General features: G+C 54.7%; 1 protein-coding gene across 5 annotated transcripts in view; it reads right to left on the reverse strand.

The window, feature by feature from the left end:
• Positions 1–1,015: 1,015 nt before the first annotated feature.
• GCK (glucokinase) overlaps positions 1,016–20,897 on the reverse strand; it is a 49,435-nt gene continuing 29,553 nt past the window's right edge. For 2 of the 5 annotated variants that reach the window (XM_003896049.5, XM_017956741.3), the window contains exons 2-10: positions 10,234–10,396; positions 8,913–9,067; positions 7,603–7,722; positions 6,615–6,710; positions 6,406–6,505; positions 4,356–4,539; positions 3,173–3,328; positions 2,245–2,478; positions 1,016–2,026 (exon numbers count right to left, since the gene is read on the reverse strand). In XM_003896049.5, the coding sequence (XP_003896098.1) occupies positions 1,882–2,026; positions 2,245–2,478; positions 3,173–3,328; positions 4,356–4,539; positions 6,406–6,505; positions 6,615–6,710; positions 7,603–7,722; positions 8,913–9,067; positions 10,234–10,396 (1,353 nt within the window). In that variant the 3' untranslated portion in view covers positions 1,016–1,881. Of the gene's footprint in view, positions 2,027–2,244; positions 2,479–2,650; positions 2,866–3,172; positions 3,329–4,355; positions 4,540–6,405; positions 6,506–6,614; positions 6,711–7,602; positions 7,723–8,912; positions 9,068–10,233; positions 10,397–16,045; positions 19,813–20,897 lie in introns of those variants that run through there. The other 3 variants (XM_003896050.5, XM_021935828.2, XM_031665380.1) reach the window with 3 other exon arrangements.

Below are 20,897 nucleotides of genomic sequence, written 5' to 3' on the forward strand. Positions count from 1 at the left end.
TCAGCCTCTCAAAGCACTGAGATTATAGGCGTGAGCCATCACACTGTCCCATAACAAGTGTTTTATGACACTCCCTTTGTTATCTAGAAAAGAAATTCATTTTATCTATTTCAATTCAGCCATTTCAATTCAGACATATAACCTACCTACATATAGAATTTTAAGAATTAATACAATGCCCTGAACTGTAATATAAAGGAGAAATAGAAAGCAATTGATATTAAAATGTTTTCCACTTTGTGAATGCTTGAACATAACAGTAATGATAACAAAGTAATCAGATGCTTGCACTAACTTATAAGGACTAATTTAGACTCAAGAGAACTAAGAAGATCCAAAGCAATTCCACATGAGAAGTAGCAGATAGCAAGAAATCTGAAGGGGGACATGACTTTTGAAAATCACAACTTTGGGTTAAGATCTGAAGGAAACAAAACAGTTGTTCCTGATTAGCTGGGTGGTGTCTCTCATCGAAAAATGAACGTGCATGAAAATCACACAAATATGTATCTATGTCACTGTGTTTATGCTACAGAAAGATGGCATTAGGCCTATGTTTGGCTAACTCTAAACAGGCATTCCACCAATAGGAGCATCTGGCGGGACCTTAGAAATCCAACGTGTATCTGGGCCTCCACTCACTGGCAAACCTAAGTGGCTCTGACTGGACAGGACGGTGCTGAGACTGACATGCAGCAGGACCAGCTTCATTCTCCCACTTCCCCAGAGCAGCATCTGGCCTGGCACTCTCTCTGCACACATTCCATGGGCAGGCAAGCAGGGGCACCGACCAGGCAGTGTATTGTCCACTACTCTGCCATCCCCCATGATACCCCATTCCTGTTCCTACAGCCTGGTCCGTCACTCCTCACACTCCCCGGGGCATGGCTGGCTGGAAGGAGCTGTCTGGAGGGCATGGCTGAGATACTGAAGTATCTTCATGCATGTGACGCTGACTCTTTATAGATTGTCCCCACAGTCCTTATGCACAGAAGTCAAAGAACAGTGGACAGGCCATGTTTAAAACTTTTAACATTTTTAATTAAAAAACTCACACAGTCTCAGGTTGGGCGTGGAGAGGGTGGCATGTCGTATGATGGGGTGGTCCCTTGGGGTGTGCTGAATGCTGCTTGGGGTTTCTTCCTGAGCCAGTGCTGCGGGAGTTGAAAATGCAGGGCTGGCCCTTCTCCCCTTTGTGGGCCCCTTGGGGCAGGGGCTTGGGGGCTCTGTCTCTTGCACCTGCTGTGAGGGTCCATCCAGAATCACAAGTCACTCAGGGATGGGGGTACAGGAGAGAAAAGGTCTCTGGGGGTATTCGCAGCTTGGGACACCTCCTCCACGGAGCCCTCTCCCATTGCTCCCTGGGCCTCTTGAGCCTCAAGCAAGAAAATGGCCAGGACTGGGTGATGAGCAGCCCCTGGCTGCCCTTTTGGCCCAGGTGTAGGTCTGGTCAAGCTGTTGGAGCTGCCTCCCCACACAGGATGAGTTCCCAGGGAAGAGAGGCCACAGCAGGATCCAGAGGGCGCCCCCTTCCCAGAGCCTGGGCCCAGGCGAGGCCAACAGCTCTGACAGTGTGGAAATGCAACAAAGTCCTGAGTGAGCAACTCCCTTCTAGGAAGTTGATTCCAGTGAGAAAGGTGGGGGCTTCCAGAGTCTCTGTCCCTGCTCCTGCTGCACCCCAGTTAGGGCCCTGGGCTGTCCCACCGAATGACTGAGGGAAAAGGCCCGCTGGGTTCCCCAGCGGGATGGCAGGCAGCCCAGGTCCTGACAAGGCCAGGTCTCCTGCCCCGCCAGGTTGCGAGCACGTGTGGGGAGCACTTCCCCGTGGAGCCTGGGTGCTGTGGGGCTGTGGCATCCTCCCTGTGCTGGCGGTCACTGCTCTCACTGGCCCAGCATGCAGGCCTTCTTACAGGCCACCGCCGAGACCAGGGCCGCGCCCCGGCCACTGCCCTCCTCCGACTCGATGAAGGTGATCTCGCAGCTGGGCGTCAGCCTGCGCACGCTAGCGTGGAACCGCTCCTTGAAGCTGGGCAGAAGAGAAGCAGGGCTGCCGTCCCTCCTCCCAGCCCATCCTCCACATTCATTACCGGGCATCCTGCACGAAGTCGACCCTTCCCCCAAATCTAGGCCAAGGGGGACGAGAAGAGGATTACACAAAATCTTGGAGCTTGGGAGCCACAAGGAACCATGGAGCACTCGCTTTTTGGGCCCCACTTTACCAGGGAGAGGGCGCAGCGGGCTCACCTGGGGTGCAGCTTGTACACGGAGCCATCCACGCCCACAGTGATGCGCATTACGTCCTCGCTGCGGCTCTCGCGCATGCGGTTGATGACGCCCGCCAGCCCCGCCGAGCACATGTGTGCAGCGCGCGTAGACACGCTCTCGCAGGCGCGGCGCACGATGTCGCAGTCAGTGGCCGAGGGTCGTAGCCCCAGCGTGCTCAGGATGTTGTAGATCTGCTTGCGGTCGCCCGTGTCGCTGCGGGGCGGGAGGAGGTAGGGCGGTCGCTGAGGGTGGCTCCGACAATCCATCCCCCTCCAGCGGCGGCCTCTCCTCCAGGGAGGGGCCCCTGCCAGCCGTCCACCCAGCGGCGGCCTCTTTCCCTGGCTGAGCCGGGGCCCCTCTGGAGAAATGGGGCGATCCTGCTCACCTCAACCAGTCAAAGCGTTTCCGCTAGGGACCAGCAGTAACCTGGTTAGTACTGCTCCCTCTAACTAAGCCCAGGGTCTCCGCCAGGGAAGTGAGGCCACAGCAGGATCCAGAGAGCACCGCCACGGCGGGCAGGGAGCACCGAGGGGACTCACGGATGGGGACACTGCCCGGACGCGGGCTCGCCCCCATCCCTGCTCCTGGCATCCCCGTCCGGACCCCACCTCCTACCCCGGACCCGTCACTGTCCCGCCCTCGCCTCCAGAGCCCCGCCCTCGCCTCCAGCGCCCCGCCTCGGGCCCCGCCCACTCCCGCCCCGCCCCCTGTGCCCCGCCCACTCCCGTCCCGCCCCCTGTGCCCCGCCCCAGGCCCCGCCCACGCCCGGAATCCGGCCCCAGGCCCTAGTTTCCTGTCCCTGCGCCACGGGCCTGGGACTCAGTCTCTCCCTGAGACCAAGTCTGCAGTGCCCGGACTGGACGTCCCCAGCCCCTGCCCTTTGCACCTGCCCTTCTCCTCCGCACACCTCTCCACCTGCGACACGAAGCGTGTCTCGAAGGCTCCGCGTGTGCGCAGCAGCTCGGAGGCCTCCCCGTGGAAGAGCAGGTTTTCGTCCACGAGCCTGAGCAGCACGAGCCGCACCAGCTCACCCATGTACTTGCCACCTATGAGCTTCTCATACCTGGACACAGGGCAGCTCCATTACATCAGCAGGCACGAGGGAGGGCCCCTCGTGCAGGTGGAAGCCGGGAACCGGCGCCACTTTTCCCCATTGAGGTCACGAGGCGGCCACGTGGGGCACTGTGATCCCCACTCCCCCATCCGGTTCCCGTCTTTCCCTCGTTAATGAACCAGAGTTTAGAAACGTCAGGGATTAGGAACGTGCACATCCAACTCAATCACAGGACCAAGTTTGGCCTGCCCCTGGGCCCACTTCAGTGAAGGGACAGACAGATAGTTTAAAGACCCCATCCAGTCCCTCCGAAACCTTCCTTGCAGGAGGCCCTGCGCCGAGCACGGGACCTAGAGCTTCAGTCCTTTAGCTGCATCCGGAGCTGCTGTTCATCGGCCGTTTATGGTTGGGGAAACTAAGGTTTGGAGGGTTAGTGCCCAGTCGGAGGCACGCACCATGTTGCTGGCACTTTCTTGCTTAATCTATGACCTTCCGTATTTAATTTAAATAAATGGAATACTACTGACCTATAATAATAGAGGCCTGCGAGCGGCAGAGAGGACGCTAATAAAATAATTAGCATAGGCCTGGCGCAGTAGGTGGTTAACAAGTGATAGCCATGGTTAATGATGAGCTCTCTCTGGGTTGGTTTCCAAGCTGTGACTGCCAACCCGCAGCATTCCACAAAAGACTAATATTCTTTCTGTGAATGTGGCCAAATACATACTTTGGGGAATGTTGGGTTAAACCCAGAAACCTTACTGGGGGCGTCTCAGAGCCTCCTCTACATGCACAATCACCTGTCAGAAGGAGAAAGGTCTGGGCTTATCAAATCACAACTGGGACTAACCTTTCATCTCTCACAGGGGCAGGTCATGACTGAGCAGAAGGGATGGAGCTTACGAAAGGATTGTCAGTTTGCTTTTCCCCAGAGTTGTTTAAAAACAAGCCCATTATCGGCAGTGGCCCGGCTCCCATCTGCCGCTGCACCAGAGCGGCCCAGGGCCTGGGCTGTGGGGGAGGGGGGCATCCTTACAGCTGCTGACCGGGGTTTGCAGAGCTCTCGTCCACCAGGCGGTCATACTCCAGCAGGAACTCGTCCAGCTCGCCCGAGTCCCCGAAGGCGCCCCATTCGGTGTTGACGCACATGCGGCCCTCGTCCCCCTCCACCAGCTCCACATTCTGCATCTCCTCCATGTAGCAGGCGTTGCAGCCTGTGCCTGGGGTGGAGGTCGGGGGGACTGTCAGCAAGAGCTGCACTGCCCTGGAGTATGGCCTGGTTCCTGCCCATAGGAGCCCCGCCTCTCCCACTCCCCCATGCCTGTCTCTGCTTTGCCTGGAACAATGGAAAGGCGGGTCTGCCTGGGGTTGGAAGACCTGGGTTGCTTCAGTGGCTAGAGACAGCTTTCTGGACTGTCCTCTTTCCTAACAGGCAACAATAACACCTTCCCTGCCTGTTACCTAGGTGGTTGGGAGGATTGAGAGAAACAGTGTGTATCAAAGAAATGGTTGTGGTACGTTATCATTTTATTTTGTCTATGCACCACCCTTGTTTTCTGGCACTGCCCATGCACATGTTTGAGCTTCTCTGTCATGAGCCATGTTTGCATGGCAGCCCAAAGTAAGGCATGGTGTGGGCCCTTGGGAGCAGTCCAGAGGCTCCTGTAGACAAGACCAGATGTGGAATTTTGTAATTTGCTGGCTCCTGTGCAGAGTGACAACATGGAGTCTTTTGTTCACAAGTTATTAATAGTTTCACACTGGTGACAGCAGAGCCTCAAGCTAGCATGACTGTGTGGGCTGCACACCCCTAAAGCTGTCAGGGACAGCAACTCAAATGTTGGTCAGTCGAGCTGCCACATAGGAATCAGGGCTCATTGATGCCTAGCCTTCCAGTTTTTATTTATTTATTTATTTATTTGGAGCCGGAGTCTCACTCACTCCATCGCCCAGGCTGGAGTGCAGTGGCGTGATCTTGGCTCACTGCAACCTCTGCCTCCAGGGTTCAAGCAATTCTCCTGCCTCAGTCTCCTGAGTACCTGGGATTACAGGCATGTGCCATCACACCCAGCTAATTTTGGTCTTCAACTCCTGACCTCAAATGACCCGCCTACTTTAGCCTCCCAAAGTGTTGGGATTACCAGCGTGAGCCACCTTGCCTGGCCGCCTTCTAGTTTTTTATGAACAAACAGAAATCCAGACTTTGATGTGAATTCTCCTAATTTTCAGATCTTGGTAATTGGTATAAGCATGTTTTTAAACACTGAGCAGAGTCAAGAGTGTATGTGGGGCAGATGTGAGCCGTGGGTCACTCCTTGCCACCTCTGCCCCAGGAGGGGTTATGCCTGGGCCGAGCAGCTGCAGCTTGGCTTGGTGGGAATTCATATGGAAGTGTCTTGGGGAGCCCCAGGCAGCTCCAGAGGAGAGGGTGGAAAGGGCTGGGGGGATCACAGCAGGGATGGCTGGGGCTCACATTTAGATGCTGGATTTAAAGACAATGTTCCTTCTGAAAGGTGAGAGTGGAAGAGAATTATAGAACCACACGCCCATGCGCACAGCAGATACCTGATCTGATTGGATTGCTCCTCAGTGAAGGCTCGTTATAATGACCTCCGGAACTTCTGAGAAAGGTCTGAGTTGGTGTGGAAGACCCCTCTGCTGGGAGGGGTGGGCTGCTGCTCCCTTTCCTGGTACCTGCCTTCACTTTGGGTGGGGGCAGGGACAGAGGCAGGCCGGTGGAAAGATCATTCGGGTAGGAATGGCACCACTTTTGCTTATCCTCTTCCACCTGGACAAATCTGTCCAGTTGGTCAATTTACCAAATAAAGTGTTTTAATTATAATCCTAATGGGCGAGGTGGATGTGCAGCTGGCATACATGTGGCATCACGGCGTTGAAATGCTTCCTACTGTACACAGTGCTTCCATTTTGATACCCCAAGACCACCCAGGCTCCAGCGCCAGGCTCGGCTCTGACGTCACCGGTTGTTAAGTACTTTGGTCCTCACCCCACAGGGCCCCGTAAAGCCTGTTGTACCCAGGGCGACTCGGCAGTCTGGAAGGGGCAGGGGTGCAAGGAGCCCTTACCCACAATCATGCCGACCTCGCACTGATGGTCTTCGTAGTAGCAGGAGATCATCGTGGCCACCGTGTCATTCACCATTGCCACCACATCCATTTCGAAGTCCTGCCAAGAAGCACAGAGGCTGCAGTGCTGGGAGCCAAGGAGAAAGGCAGGCAGTGCTGGGGTGGGTGGCCCAGGGCAGCCCCCCTGGCAGTCACAGGTGCCCCCTCACCCCTCTCCGTTTGATGGCGTCTCGCAGAAGCCCCACGACATTGTTCCCTTCTGCTCCTGAGGCCTTGAAGCCCTTGGTCCAGTTGAGAAGGATGCCCTGTGGGGAGAGGGAGGCCTCATGGCTGCTTGACATATGTTAGAGGCAGGGTGCTAGGGCCTGTCACTACCTCCTGCCTAGGGCCACAAGCGTATGCACCCTACTTTACAGCTGAGGAAACAGGCTCAGAGCAGCCCCATAGCTTTGAGAGGTGTTGGGAACGATTCTCCTTGAATATCTCATATTTCTGCAGGGCTGAGTCCCAGCCAATTTAAGAATGTTGTACTGCACAGCTCTGAGACGTCATCCCAGAGTCAAGGCAGGGCCTGCAGGAAGCAGCTCGGTGTAAAATCAGGATTTCCTTCCTGCAAGGCACCCCACTGCATGCACAGGTGCCACCTGTCCCTCTCTGTGTCTCTGTAGGGACTGGGGCTTGGAAAACCACATAAGATGTTGCTCTGGCTGATGCTTCTGCTGTGAGTGAGGAACTGGCTTTCTCCCTGACCCAAAGGTCTCATGTTTTATGTGCGTGCATAGATGACTGTGTGTGTGTGCATGCACAGATGTAACTGGCAGGCCACCTTGCTAGCTTGCAGGGAGGGTAGAATCTCAGTTCCTTCACATTTCTGACTCAGCTAGAGGCATTGTGACATGACCGTGGCCTGCAGGTGACCCGGAGCCTGGCTGCCTGAGTTTGAGCCCCACTCCACTACCAGCTGCTCTTTCCACTGTAGTGGGGTGATCACAGCTGGTGCCTCACAGGGTGCAGAGCCAGAATTAGCTAATGTGATGCTTCTTTTCCACAGCATTAGAGGTGGCAGGTGACATGGCCACAATTTGAATCCAGATCTCCCTTCTGAGCACAGGGTATGGGGGCTGCATTTGAAGGCAGAGTTCATCTGGGGCGCCTATGCCTCCCCTCATCTGCCTTCTGTCCCTCCACCTGGCCCACCTTATCGATGTCTTCATGCCTCACAGGAAAGGAGAAGGTGAAGCCCAGGGGCAGCTTCTTGTGCTTCATCTGATGCTTGTCCAGGAAGTCAGAGATGCACTCGGAGATGTAGTCGAAGAGCTGGAAGATGCACACCACGGTGACCATCTGGCATGGGGGGGTGCGCCGGCCTGCAGCCCTCCCCAGGGCCTCATGCCAAGCTATTCCTCAGGGAACACTGCACCTCCTGGCCACTGAATGCCAGGCCTGTCCGCAGTTTCCCTCTCCTCTTCCGCTGCTGCTCATTGGGCTCAGGCCCTAAGCCTCCCCTATGCCAGAGACCTGCTGACAGTGGCCCCCGGGACAGGGCAACACAGGGCAGGCTGGTCCCCAGCCCGGCTGTGCTCTGTCAGCCTAGCCCTCCCAGCTGAACCTTGTAAAGTCCAGTCTCAGGCCTGGCCGGCTGTTCCTGAGGCTCCAGATGGAGGCGCATCCTTGATTTCTGTCTGCAGCACCTGGAGTCTCCTTTCCTACTTCCAGGTGTCCTGGCCACCCATCCTTGCTGAAGGCCAGCCCTGACTCCCCTCACACGGGCCTCTCCACGGAATTGGGTACTGCTGAATGCTCCGCTGACTGACCAGGCTCCTCACTGGCTGCTGGGGCCAGGGAAGTCCCCACATCATCCCCACTGCCTTGATTCACGCCCAGCCCATAGACAGGCTAGCAAGCCGCAGGGGTGTGAGGACGGGCAACCACGGGCAGCCTCCTGCCTCGGAGCCCTGCCTCTCCAGGAGCTGGCCTTGGCCACGTGGTTGGCTGCAGCTGGGGCTCTGGCCTTGCCCAGCTCCCCCTAGGCCTCATTCTGCTTCTGGGTCCCCTGCACCCCAGTCCTCCCCATGGTCAGGGGTCCTTGCTGCCTGGGTAGACATTGTGATTGCTGTCACCCCACTTTCTGTGCATGCTGGTGGAGGGTGAGGGGTGGCCCTTGGAGAGGTGGGGAGTGCACTGGCTGCCGGGTCACATTTCTGTTCTTACACATTGGCTTTTCCTCTGGTAAACTGGACAAAGTGTGACTGGCTGGGGCTCCTCTTGCCACTAACCCCTCCTCAGCCCGTTCCCCTCTCAATGCTGGTCAGATGGTGACTGTGGGACTTGGGGACATGTTGGCCAGTCCTGTTCACCCAGGCCTCCAGCTGCCTCTGAGGCTGGGTGGTCCTCCAGCCCCTGCTCTCCCCACCCCTGGTGGATGGGTGGGACCTCCTGTCAGGACTAGCTGGGCCCTGAGATCCTGCGTGGCCTTGGCCCCCTGCCCTGGCCCCTGTGCTGCTCACCATCTCAGCAGTGCCAGTCATGGCGTCCTCGGGGATGGAGTACATCTGGTGTTTGGTCTTCACGCTCCACTGCCCTTCCTCACCTTCTCCCACCTTCACCAGCATCACCCTGAAGTTGGTGCCACCCAGGTCCAGGGAGAGGAAGTCCCCGACTTCTACAGGCACAGAGAGAAGTATGTCAGCCTCAGGGGCACCCACAGGCTGGCCTTGGGCTGGGTGGGCCCCGGGTGACTAGCCCGGATATTACAGAGAGGAGGAGGGAAGGCACAAGGGGACCAAGGGAGCTGGACAAGGGGCCACCAGACACCTGGGGACACCAGCATCAACTGTGGAGGGGTCAAAGGTCAGCTGGGGAAAAGTCAATGAGAAACTCCTGCCTTAGACAGAGTCACCAAGAGCCCAGGGACCAACTGAGGACCTAGTGCAATGGCCAGTGCAGAGCCAGGCTGGGCGTTCCCTAAGTGCCCATGGGGAGCAGTGAGGTTTTTTTTTTTTTTTTGAGACGGAGTCTCGCTCTGTCGCCCAGGCTGGAGTGCAGTGGTGTGATCTCGGCTCACTGCAAGCTCCGCCTCCCAGGTTCACGCCATTCTCCTGCCTCAGCCTCCCGAGTAGCTGGGACTATAGGCGCCTGCCACCACACCTGGCTAATTTTTTTCCGTATTTTTAGTAGAGATGGGATTTCACCATGTTAGCCAGGATGGTCTCGATCTCCTGACCTTGTGATCTGCCCCCCTCGGCCTCCCAAAGTGCTGGGATTACAGGCGTGAGCCATCATGCCCAGCTTTTTTTTATTTTATTTTTTTTGAGATGGAGTCTCAGTCACCCAGGCTGGAGTGCAGTGGCGTGATTTTGGCTCACTGCAACCTCGGCCTCCCGGGTTCAAGCAATTCTCATGCCTCAGCCTCCTGAGTAGCTGGGACTACAGGCATGCACCACCATGCCTGTATAATTTTTGTATGTTTAGTAGAGACGGATTTCACCATGTTGGGCAGGCTGGTCTCAAACTCCTGACCTTGTGATCCGCCCGCCTCAGCCTCCAAAGTGTTGAAATTACAGGGGTGAGCCACTGCACTTGGCCAGGAGTGAGATTTAAAAAGTCAGTTTTCCTGAGGTTTGCCAGCTCCAGGGTGAGTCCGAGTGCCCCAGGGCCGGACCAGAGGAGCCAAGGGTGAGAACTGGCCTCACAATTCGGGGACTTCATTGCTCCCCAGGAGATTCTGTCTTGGACTGGCTGTGAGTCTGGGAGTGCCTGGGGTTCTTTTCCCAGCTAGTGCTGAGCCCACAGCTGGTTCTGGATGAGGAGCCGGTTCCCATGTGGTACCTGAGCCTTCTGGGGTGGAGCGCACGTAGGTGGGCAGCATCTTCACACTGGCCTCTTCATGGGTCTCCAACCTCAGGCCACGGTCCATCTCCTTCTGCATCCGTCTCATCACCTTCTTCAGGTCCTCCTCCTGCAGCTGGAACTCCGCCAGGATCTGCTCTACCTGCACAAGGAGGGGGATGGGAGCAGCAGGGCTGGGGACTCAGGGTGGGGCTGTCACCAGGCACCCACACGCCGAGGGCCTCACAGGCTATCTCCCCCACATGCCGCTGGCCTCCTTCTGTCCTCTGACCCCGGGTTCAGGATGACCCATCATCTCAAACTTTACTACAGGTAAAACCAGCTGGCAAGTCAGAAGAGCAGAGTCTGGGACCAGCCACTCAACAAATGCAGCCCGGGGCGTGTTGGAGGGGTGAGCAGCAGAGGGCAGAGTGGCTTCTGTCCATGACGATATCCCTGTGGCACAGCGTCCTGTAGCACCCTGCTTCGTCCCTCAGGTCAGAGCCAGGGAAAGGAGGGACTAACAGGGAGAGCTGGCGAGGTGGGGTTTGAGCCGCCTGTCTGGAGGGCGCCAGGCAGCTGGCATTGCTATCAGAGAGACCCAGTCCTCCTACTTCTGGGATTTACACCAGAAAATAAATGGGCCAGTCTGCACAGGTGTGCTAAGGGCCAGCCAGGAGTGAGCGTGAGTGTCTAGAAGGAGGTGTCTGCTGACTGAAGCCATCTGTGGCATGGGCACACTGGGCCACAGAAGGAAGAGAGTCCCTATGCACTGACGTGAGAGACGCCTGGGCACACGAAGCTCAGATCCGATACTACCACTCCCGTGAGCATGGACGGCCCATGGTGTGGCTGCTCGCTCTCCACACGGCAGTGTGAGGACAGGCTCTGAATGCAGATGTGACTCTGCCTCTGCATACCCAGCAAGCTGGTGTGTGGACAGCTATGTGTCTGTCCCCTGGGCACCCTAGTGCTATTCATGGAGAAAAGGCCATGTTAATGTGCTGGTTATCTCTGGGCAGTGGTGAGAAAAATAATCATAAGGATATTTTCATCTTGAATCAAAAAGAAAAAGGAAAGATGCTCTGATAAAACTGTGGACCCATTCCACAAAAACTCACACACTTTTGCCCACAGTCTTACGCATAAGCTCAGGGGGTTGGAGATGATCTGAATCCCAGACAGGAGGCAACATGGCGATTTTCCTCTTCTTCCTCAGTTTTTAGAACTCAGATTTTGTTGGTGTGGGGAGCACATTGCGCCATGATTAGTCTAAGGTAGGCACAGCAATACTATACTCCTCTTACTGATGATTGGTCTAGAGTTGGGCATGTCACTCAGTTCTGGCCAATGACAAGTGCAGGAAAGCCTGATTTTAGCAGGGGGAGGAGCTTCAGTGTCCCCCTAAATTTGTAGACACAGCTGTGTAAGGATGTGATAACCAGCGCTGTGATAGCTACCCTGCAACGATGAAGAAACAAGGCCAGAGGTTAAAGCTGTTAGCATACCGCGAACGTAGGGAGGCGAGAGTAATGCCAGATTCACCCTCCATGTGCGGCTTATGGGAGCAGACAGAAACCACCTATGCCACCGTGAGTCAGGTGTTTGGCTTTCTGCAGCCCAAAGCATTCCCAATAGATACAGATCTTTAGTTCAGAACCATGTCTCCTAATGAGACCCCACATGTGAATTTTAAACTCAGGCAAGGTCAGAAAGGGATGGGGCTGGTAAAGTCTGTGACAAAAGACACAGAATCAAACACCCATGTTGGCTGAGCAGGCACTGTTTCGAGGCTCTGAGCATGGGTGGGAGTGCACGCCCTCCCCGACCTCCAACCCTCCAATCTAACTGCCCCTGCGGAGCACACCCCTGGAGATGTCCTCAGGGCTCTGTGGAGCAATCCAGGCTGTCCTCAATGTCCCACAGCTACAACCTTTGCCTCCTCTGTCTTTCTTTCCTACACCCACCAATGTAGAGAATGCCAGGAACTAACTGTGAAGGCATCTGCCATTTGCTGAATTCCTCCATATGCCAGGCCTTGCATTAGGTGCCTCACATAGCAGCCTCACACACTATGCCGGGTCACCACAGCACTGGGGAGGAGGTGCCAGCAGCACCCATCTTGCAGATGAAGAAAGGCTTACAGAAGTCATTTATGCAGGCACAGACAGCCAGTACACTGTGGTGAGGCCAGCACCCAAATCCACGCACACAGTGGCTACTGGCAGGAAGTCCTGGGGAGCCTGCCTGGCATCTCCCGCCAGACAAGATTGGTCAGAGGGACCCAATTATAAGATACCTGCAGGCTCTCAACAAAAATGATGCTGCTCTTGCAAAGGTCCAGCCCTCACACCTGCCTGGTACCACCCTTGTGCCTCTCTCCAAGTGGCCCATCCTGGCGGCCACAGACCTGGACTCTGGTCCTTTGGCCCCAGGTTCTTCATGGGAGGAGCCAACATTTCAGTCTGAGGTCTTGGCAGAGGACAATGACATGGAGCCTGTGCCCAGGCGGCTGATCAGAGTGTGGCTGTATTGTCAGACAGTTAGGGCCCTTGAGTGATCCTCCCTTGCAGGGCTGTGGGGAGAACTGGCCCAGCCCTTGGAGAACAGGGAGAGCGAGGTACAAGGTGGCTGCTGTTTCTCTTATCACATGTTGGGAGGCTGGGCCCCGTAGGGTGTCGAGGAGGCCCAAGTCTTTCCCCTCTGTATCAAGGCCTGTGTGTGGCCCTGCCACTGACTGGGTGAAGTCCCGGCTCTACTGCCTTCTAGGCCAGAAAGTTCTCCCCCAGGAATCCCGGCATTGCGTGATGTCAAACTGATACCATCTGTTCAGAGGGCAATTTGGAGTTTCTCTAAGTTGAACTCTGATCTGACAGTTTCTCTCCTAAGAATCTGTTCTGCAGCAAAAGGGCTGCAGGCATTTCTAAGATACACAGGGGTGTGCCCCCTTGCTGCAACAGTGAGGACCCCCATATTCACCGTCAGGGACTTTAAATCAACTCCAGGATGCTTACTGCAGGGCCTCCTGTGGCCTTTCCCATGAAGGAGACACATAGGCATAAGTGAAAACGTGAGATGGGACCTGAGGTAGGACCTGATTCCATTTCTGTAAATAAAGTGGCATCTGGCCTGCGAATCTGATTTGTCCTGTATAATATTCTCAAAAGCTTAAATTTGCTGCCACCACTTAAAATCTATTTAAAATAGAGACACTTTTACACAAAAATCTGGATTTCTGTAAAAGTAGGTCTGCATTCTCTGTGGGGCTGCAGAGAAGCGGGGGACATGGGGTGGGGGAGCTTGTCTCCCCACAGTGGCAGAACCGGCCAGGGTCTCCTGGCCCAGGGCTCTTATCTGGGCCCTGCCCTAGCCAGATGCTGCAGGGTCCCTGCATTGTCCACACCACAGGGCCTATGAGGACCCCTCACACACTTCCCAGTGGGCATGGGTTGGAGGATAGATGCTGTCAGGTTCTGAGGCTGTAGTCACCAGTAGACCTGGGGGTTCACCTCTTATGTGGGGAGCATCCTCCAAAGGCGAGCCTTGTTCTTGGTGGGAGCAAGCCCCTTCCTCAGGGTGCACCTGGGCCTGCAGAAGTCCCCCTCCTGGCACTTGGTAAGCATGCAATCCCAGAGGAGGAAGCCCTGACCCAGCTTGGTCTCACAAGCCTGGGGGTCACGTTGTGGGGCAGAGGTCTGCCTCACAGACACCCAGGACAAGCCCAATGGCAGGGACTGAGGCTGATGCACACTTCCTGTGTGCCAGGCCTGCTCTGGGCACGCTTCCTTATTATTGGTACAGCCACTCTGGGACATGGGTACTTTTCTTATCTCCATTTTTTATAAGTGAGGAAACTGGACACAGAGGTACAAACCCTTCCCCAGGCCCACAGAACCACGGGCCATGGAGGGGTTTGAACCCAGGCACTGGCTCCAAACTTTCCTCTCACCCAGCCAGGCTGCATCCTGCCTGACTTCAGGCCCAGCACCGAGCTGTTACTTGTGCCCAGACCCCAGCTACAAGTGTCTCTCTGGCTAGCCTCTTGCTGGGTGTCTATGCAAGCTTACAGGGCTTTCCCAAGCAGCCTAGGAAATGTGCTAATACCTGGGGAGCCCTGAGAAGCTGCTTGGCCCCCCAGGTGTAGCCTGGGGCACAGATAGAGCCTGTCTGTGAGGCCAGAAGAGCACAGACAGAGCCTGTCCTTCCCCCTGGCAGCCTCTGGGAGGCAGCCCCAGCCGGCTTGCAGAGGTTTCTCTTACTGACCTCACCCGAGAGGTCACAGGACACATAATCGGGGCTCACAGTCAAAAGTACAACTTTTCTCGCCTGAGGACGCCCCACACTCCCTGCAGGGCATCTGACCCTCATCTCTTCAGCAAATGCCCACTGAATGCCAGGTGCGGCGTGGGGTACAGAAGCAGAGTTGACAGCAGGACCAACTCCTCTGAAGGGTGGGGATTTGCAGGAAAGAATCTCAGTCAAACTGGGGACAGGTTGGGGGGTGAAGGAATGGGGACAGATGAAGCAGGGACGAGGTCAGGCAGCTCCTGTCAGAAGATGGGGGCAGGGGACCTGCATTGAGGCTGGAGCAGAGATGGGGAGGGAGGGAGTGAGGCTGAGCTGTGAGCAGCAGGAGGTGAGAAGCCTGGAGGCACCGGGCTGCAGAGCGGGGGCATCTTGGGGCAGGGTAGGAGCAGGGCGTCGGGCTGTCCTAACAACCCCTGCGCAGGGATGGTGGGTGCAGGCTTGGTGAGAGGGGTAAAAGTCTAGACTTACTCTGAAGGGAGGTGGGAGGGGCTGAGGAGAGGAACAGAAGGGCCTGAGAAGAAGAGGTTCCACCTGACCTGGGAGTTGGGTTGTGGGATCAGGATCCTGGTCTGGGCATGTTAACACATCTGCCAGCCAAGGGGCAATTTGTTCCAAGTAGCAGTTGGCCATGTGAGGCCAGAGTTCAGAGGAGAGTCTGGCTGGAGAGGTAGATGTGGAGCCTGGACACGGTCACCAGGGTGTACAGGTTGGATAGCAGTGGGAGAGGCAGAGCTGGTCGGGCAGAGCTGCCAGGGGCAGGATGCTGTCCCTTTTATGCAGTGAGCAGTGCATTGTGGCCCCACCTCCAGAACGCAGTACAAAAGGCAGGATGCCTTCTAGGGCCGCCTTTGGCAGATGTGGACTGAGGAGCTGTCTATTCCAGCACTGGGAGGGGCCGACTGGAGGAGCTGTGTGTCCCCGAGGACACGGCCAAGGGCCAGGGAAGTCTCTGGGCAAGCACTGCAGGCCTGGGGCTCCAGAGCCCATCCCAGTGCCACATGCCCAGCTGTAGCCTGGTCCCCTCCATTCCCGGGCCCTCAGGTGGCTAAGTCCACAGAAGTGAGCGACCTCGGGCTGGTGTCCACATTCTCCTGAGGGACCGAATCCCTGATCCACCAACCCCTGGAAATGCCACGCAGAGCCCCCAGACAGCCAGACAGCCCTGGGCAGCCAGCCACCTCCCCCCATAAAAGCCTCAGGCCAAGCCCCAGACACCAGTGTCCTGGGTCACTGTTAGCTCCAGGAGCAAGTGCCCTAGAACGCTTCAAGAGGCTGGACAGTGGGCAGCCACAGTGAGGAGGGGTGGTGGGCGGGGGGGGGGGCAGTGGCGGGCACAGCTGCCCTAGCCAGGACCCCTGAGGCTCATGTGCCTCCTTCCAAGGTGCCCAGAGCCTGCTTGCCTTCCCTGCCCCCAGCCTTGGTTTTGGTAATCTGCAAAACCAAGGGCCCTGCCCTGGGCGCTGTTCTCCCAATGCAAAGTCGCTAACTTTGGTGTGACCCTTACCAGAGTCAAGGCTGTCTGGGCCTGGCTCCTTGTGGCATCCATCGCCATCTCTCCGAGGGACTAAGAGGTAGATGCTTTGGGAAGCAGAGATGCTCCTGCCTGCTGAGGCCTAGCACATGCTGTAGCCTTGGAGCATAAGGCCCCCGCTGTGGCAGCAATGGCTGCCTGGATGGAGAGCTGCCTGAGGCTGGCAGCCCAGGGCTTCTGCACTGAAAGGGCTCAGCCTGGCAGCTGCTGAAATACTCTGCCCCCTGCCATGGGGTGAGAGGCAGGGCCAGAAAGGGAGGGGAGGCCCATGTGGGGTAAGAGTTGACAGGGCCATGGGGAGAGAGCCATGGGGCAGCTGGTCACACTCTGTGAACATGGGGTTGGGATTGCTGCCCAGCAGGAGGAGGTGTGCAGAGCCAGCCTACCCACCTGCTATTCCTCAGCCTTGTGCGGGCAGAAAGTCACCAGGCTGCCTTGGGGACAGAACACTTATTGAAATGCCCTCAGACAGGGAGGGGGTCCTAAGGGGGCCTGACCCTCGCCGGTGCAGGTCTGGACTTGCTCTTGGAGGCAAGGGGATCCCCAGTGGATTTTCATCTGCAGAGAGGTTCGATGTGCATTTCATACAATCCAGGGGTCTGTATGGCACTTGGGGAAGGGGTGGTGGAGGAAGGCGGCCAATTGACCAAAAACAAACAAAAAACCGGGGCTATCATTCTTAATTTTGTGACTGCAAAGTCCAGGCCTCAGGCTTGCTTTGGGTGCCTCCGTGGGCATAGACCATGACTCCCGGGCTCTGGCCCAGACCCCTCCTTGGGCTCACCTGGGAGTGACATCCACATGCCACGTACTTGCTGGCACCTGCCAAAGCCTGCTAAAATTAGCTGGAGCTGGCAAGTGGGCCAGAGTGATCACTCCCAAGAAAGCCCTTGATACAATTGATCCCTTTCCCAAAATAGAGCAGAGGTGGCCTCATCAGACCTCATGTGACAGGCCACTGACCCCCACAGCCCCCAGCTCTGAGCTACTGTTTGCTCATGGGGGCAGGGCTCACACCCAGGTTTGGAGTGGCACTGGGACCTTCTGGTTCAGCCAGGCCAAGAAGCAGCTACCCAGCGAGACTTGCCCTTCTCCTGGGCCAAGCACACAGCACAGGGGAGGAGAATCTAAATTCAGTTCTCAAGAAAGGCTGAGGATGTGTACAAAGGCTGAATCTGAGGCAAGGGGGCCCCCTTTCTGGGTTGGCTGAACTGCAAGTGCCCTCTCTAGCCTGTGTTTAGAGCCACAGGCATCACCTAGAGTTCCTTTCTGGGGGCCACCTGCTGATACTCATTGGCATCTGTGAGGCCAGAAAGGCACTCAACACCCCTACTTCCCCACACTGTCTAATTCTCCAGGACCAGATTCTCATGACTCATGCCAACCCTCCTGGGCACCCACCCTTGTCCTGTCTCAATGCCCCCTCTTCAGGATAAGGGGTGACACCAACAGGTCTGCACTGCATTAAAGTTGAGGGTCAGTGTAGCAGGAACAGTTCCTGCTGCTTTCCAGGAATTTTGGAAGGGCAAGCCTGTCCAGAACCTGTCCAGAGAAGAGGGGCCAAGAAGGGGAGGGCCTCAGAGATGATGATTCATGGAGGATGTCCAGAACCTGCTTAGAGTCTTCAGTAGCTCAAGGGCTATCCTGAGGAGGATGGATGAACATTGTTTCTGCTTAGAACTTTCTGAAAAGACAGAACTGTGCAGCTGTGCAGTAGATAGTGAACTCCCCATTTAATGGGGAGAGAAAGAGAAGAGCAGAGTCAGAAGGGACCCTGCTCTATGTCCCTGTGGTATCCCCATTTCTTAGTTGCTCAGGCTTCAGATTGACAGGCATGACTTGATTTTCTTTTTCATTCATCACAAGAAAATAATATGACAAGTTTGGTGATGGATATTCAAAATGATTAATTCTAGTATCAAAAAATGAGACACAACCCACATATCCAACTACAGGAGGTTGGTTAAATAAATTATGCTACACTTATATGTGGTCATTAAAAATGTTAAGATTCATCTGCTCCTATTGGCATGGAAAGATGTTCATGACACACTGTTGAAAGGGAATGTGTAACCACCCTTGAAGCTGGCCTTCAATTAGCCCTGCTTCTGGTGTTCACCCCATGGTATAGTCCCTTCCCATGCAGAATAGGTCTAGCCTGCATTATATTAATATGATAATGCAGAAATGGTGGAGTATGACTTCGGAGCCTAAGCCAGAAAAGACACTGTGGCTTCGGCCTTGTCCTCTCCTGGACTGTTCCTTCTGGGGGAAGCCAACTGCTATGCTATGAGGATGCCTACAAGAACTCTGGGAAGACCCATTGAGAAGAAGTGGGGCCTCTTGCCAATAGGCAGCTCCAACTTGCCAGCCATGTGAGTGAACCACTTTGGAAGCAGCTCCTCCAGTCCCAGTCAAGCCTTCAGATGATGCAGCCCCAGCTAACACCTTGACTGCAGCCTCAGGAGAGACACCAAGCCAGACCACCCAGCTAGGCTGCTTCTGAATTCCTGACCTACAGAAACTGTGTGAGATAACAAAGGTTTGTTGTTTCAAGCTACTATGGTTTTTTTTTTAAACATTTTATGAAATAAAATTTTGTTATTACAGGACAAATAAGTTTAGAAACCATTTTCTGTCTTTTAGCATATGGTCCAGATATAGGACAGTGTCATATCACATTCTTGTCATCATAATACATGGAAAGGTGAAGCCACTAAGTTTTGAGGCAGTTTGTTATACTGCAATAGATGACTAACACAGGGGAAACATAGGAAACATAGTATGCTCCATTTTTGTCATAATATGATACAGATGATATATGTATTGGGAGGAAATATACCAAAATGGTAACAGTAATTATCTTGCTGATGGTGGTATGAGTGATTTTAATTTATTCTCCTTTTTGCTTATCTGTATTTCCTACATTTTCTGCAGTAAATGTGTATTAATGGAGTAATATTTAACAATGAAGTTAAAAAAAGAAAGGTTGAGCCTTATCTGCCATTTTGCACAGAAGCAAGCCCGAAGACCCAGATTCTAAAGGATAGAGGTTCATAGTTAAATGAGCCAATTTAACTTGTTCTTAGTTAAAAGAGCTAACTTGGCTCATAGTTAGAGCCAAGGTCTGCTAGACCCCATATGCCATTGGGAAAGATATTGGGAGCCAGGAAGCCAGGGAACACAAAGTGTCCGCCCTTCCACCACTGGCCTGTTCCCTGATACCCTCAGTACCAGCTGGGAACCAAGTGTGGGCATACTGATGCAACAGGGCCTGGAGGTCAGCATGATGTTGCAAGTGTTTGCTTACAGCAGGGTAGACTTGAGACTGGCTGTGCTCTTGTGCTAAGGGGCAGGCTAAGGGCTTGGTGAGTGGGAGGGTGTTAGGCAGTGGGTGATGGCCAGGATGTCAGGGAAAGAGGCAAGGGGAGAGGAGCCGAGAGACAGTAGAGCATGCCAGGATCAAATGACCACATATGGGTTCCACATGCCAGGGGATGTGCTAGACCCTTTAGATGGATTGCAACTGGCCTGTGAGCTGAAGGCTGTCATTTTATATACAGGGAAACTGAAGCCCATGGGAGTTAAGGGACTTACTAGGATGCAACAGCTATGAGCGACCTGGCTAAGATTCACCCATGGGTCACTCTGACTCCGGGATTGTTAAAAGTTTGGTCTTCTCGACTAGATGGGGCGGGGGGGCTTCAGGGTCAAGCATATGCTGGGGGACAGGAAATGTCCTTTGGGGCTTCCTCCATGCTGGAGATGTTCAGAGGCTTCAGCTGAAGCTGGTGGAGGTGGACACAGTGGTAGCCACAGAGGTCGGTTTTGCCCCAGTGTTTGCCTCTGTCAACAGATGGAACGGAGCCTGGGCTGTGTGTCGGGGATAAAGCCTAAGGCTAGCACTGTTGGGGAAGAAGGGCAGAGCATGAGTAAGGGTGCAGGGAGTAGTCCTGTGCATTGCCTAGGGAGAGGGTAGGAGAATCATCCAAGACTCCCTGCTGAGAGGCAGGATAACACTGGGGTAACACAGAACTGTAGGATCTCCAGCCTGAGTCTGAAGACTGGCTTTGCCACTCACTAGCTCTAGGGCCTTGGGCAAATTCCTTAATGTTTCTAAGCCTCAGTAAGGGGCAGGCAACAATTCTACTACCTCAAAGGGCTGTTGAGAGGATTCAATGGGATAATGCAGATAAGGCTCTTGGCACATACAAGTTGTTCAATAGTTTGTAGCTTTTGTTGCTACCAAAGAATATTTTAGCCCTTGGGTCAGAGTTTAAGACATGGGCTGTCCCCAGCTCTTGATTGATGGCAGATCTAATGCCAAACTCCTACCCGAATGTGTACTGATTATTTCGGTGTTTTAAGGAGACAGACTAGGTGGCATAGTCTCTTTGATGCTAGTCCTACAGTAAGTCAATGAAACTTTTTGTCTGAAAAGAGAGTTACTAGGGAATGATGTCATGAAACTGGCAAAATAGGAAACTTCAGGAATTGGTTCCTCGATCTAGACAATCATTAAGTTAGGAGAGAAAAAAATCCTGTAAGAGTCAACTATTTCAGAATTCTGGAACCTGATTGGACACTTACAGTAACCATGGGAGTGCTTGATGAAGGGAGAGGCATGCTGATGGCTCATAAGTGAGTGGTGTGGCAAACCAGCTACCATCCTGCATTCTTCAACATTCCTGTGGCCATGGGGACAGTAATTGTGTTCCTAGAGCAGCTGGCTGGAGCCAGAGTGGGCAGAAAGGACCTTGTCTTCCAGAAATTTGGAGAATCAAATTTCTTTTGTTTATCTGGTGGTTCCTTGAGGGCTCAGAGT

This window comes from Papio anubis, chromosome 4, assembly GCF_008728515.1.
Source record: "Papio anubis isolate 15944 chromosome 4, Panubis1.0, whole genome shotgun sequence".
In the NCBI taxonomy this organism is placed as follows: Eukaryota; Metazoa; Chordata; class Mammalia; order Primates; family Cercopithecidae; genus Papio; species Papio anubis.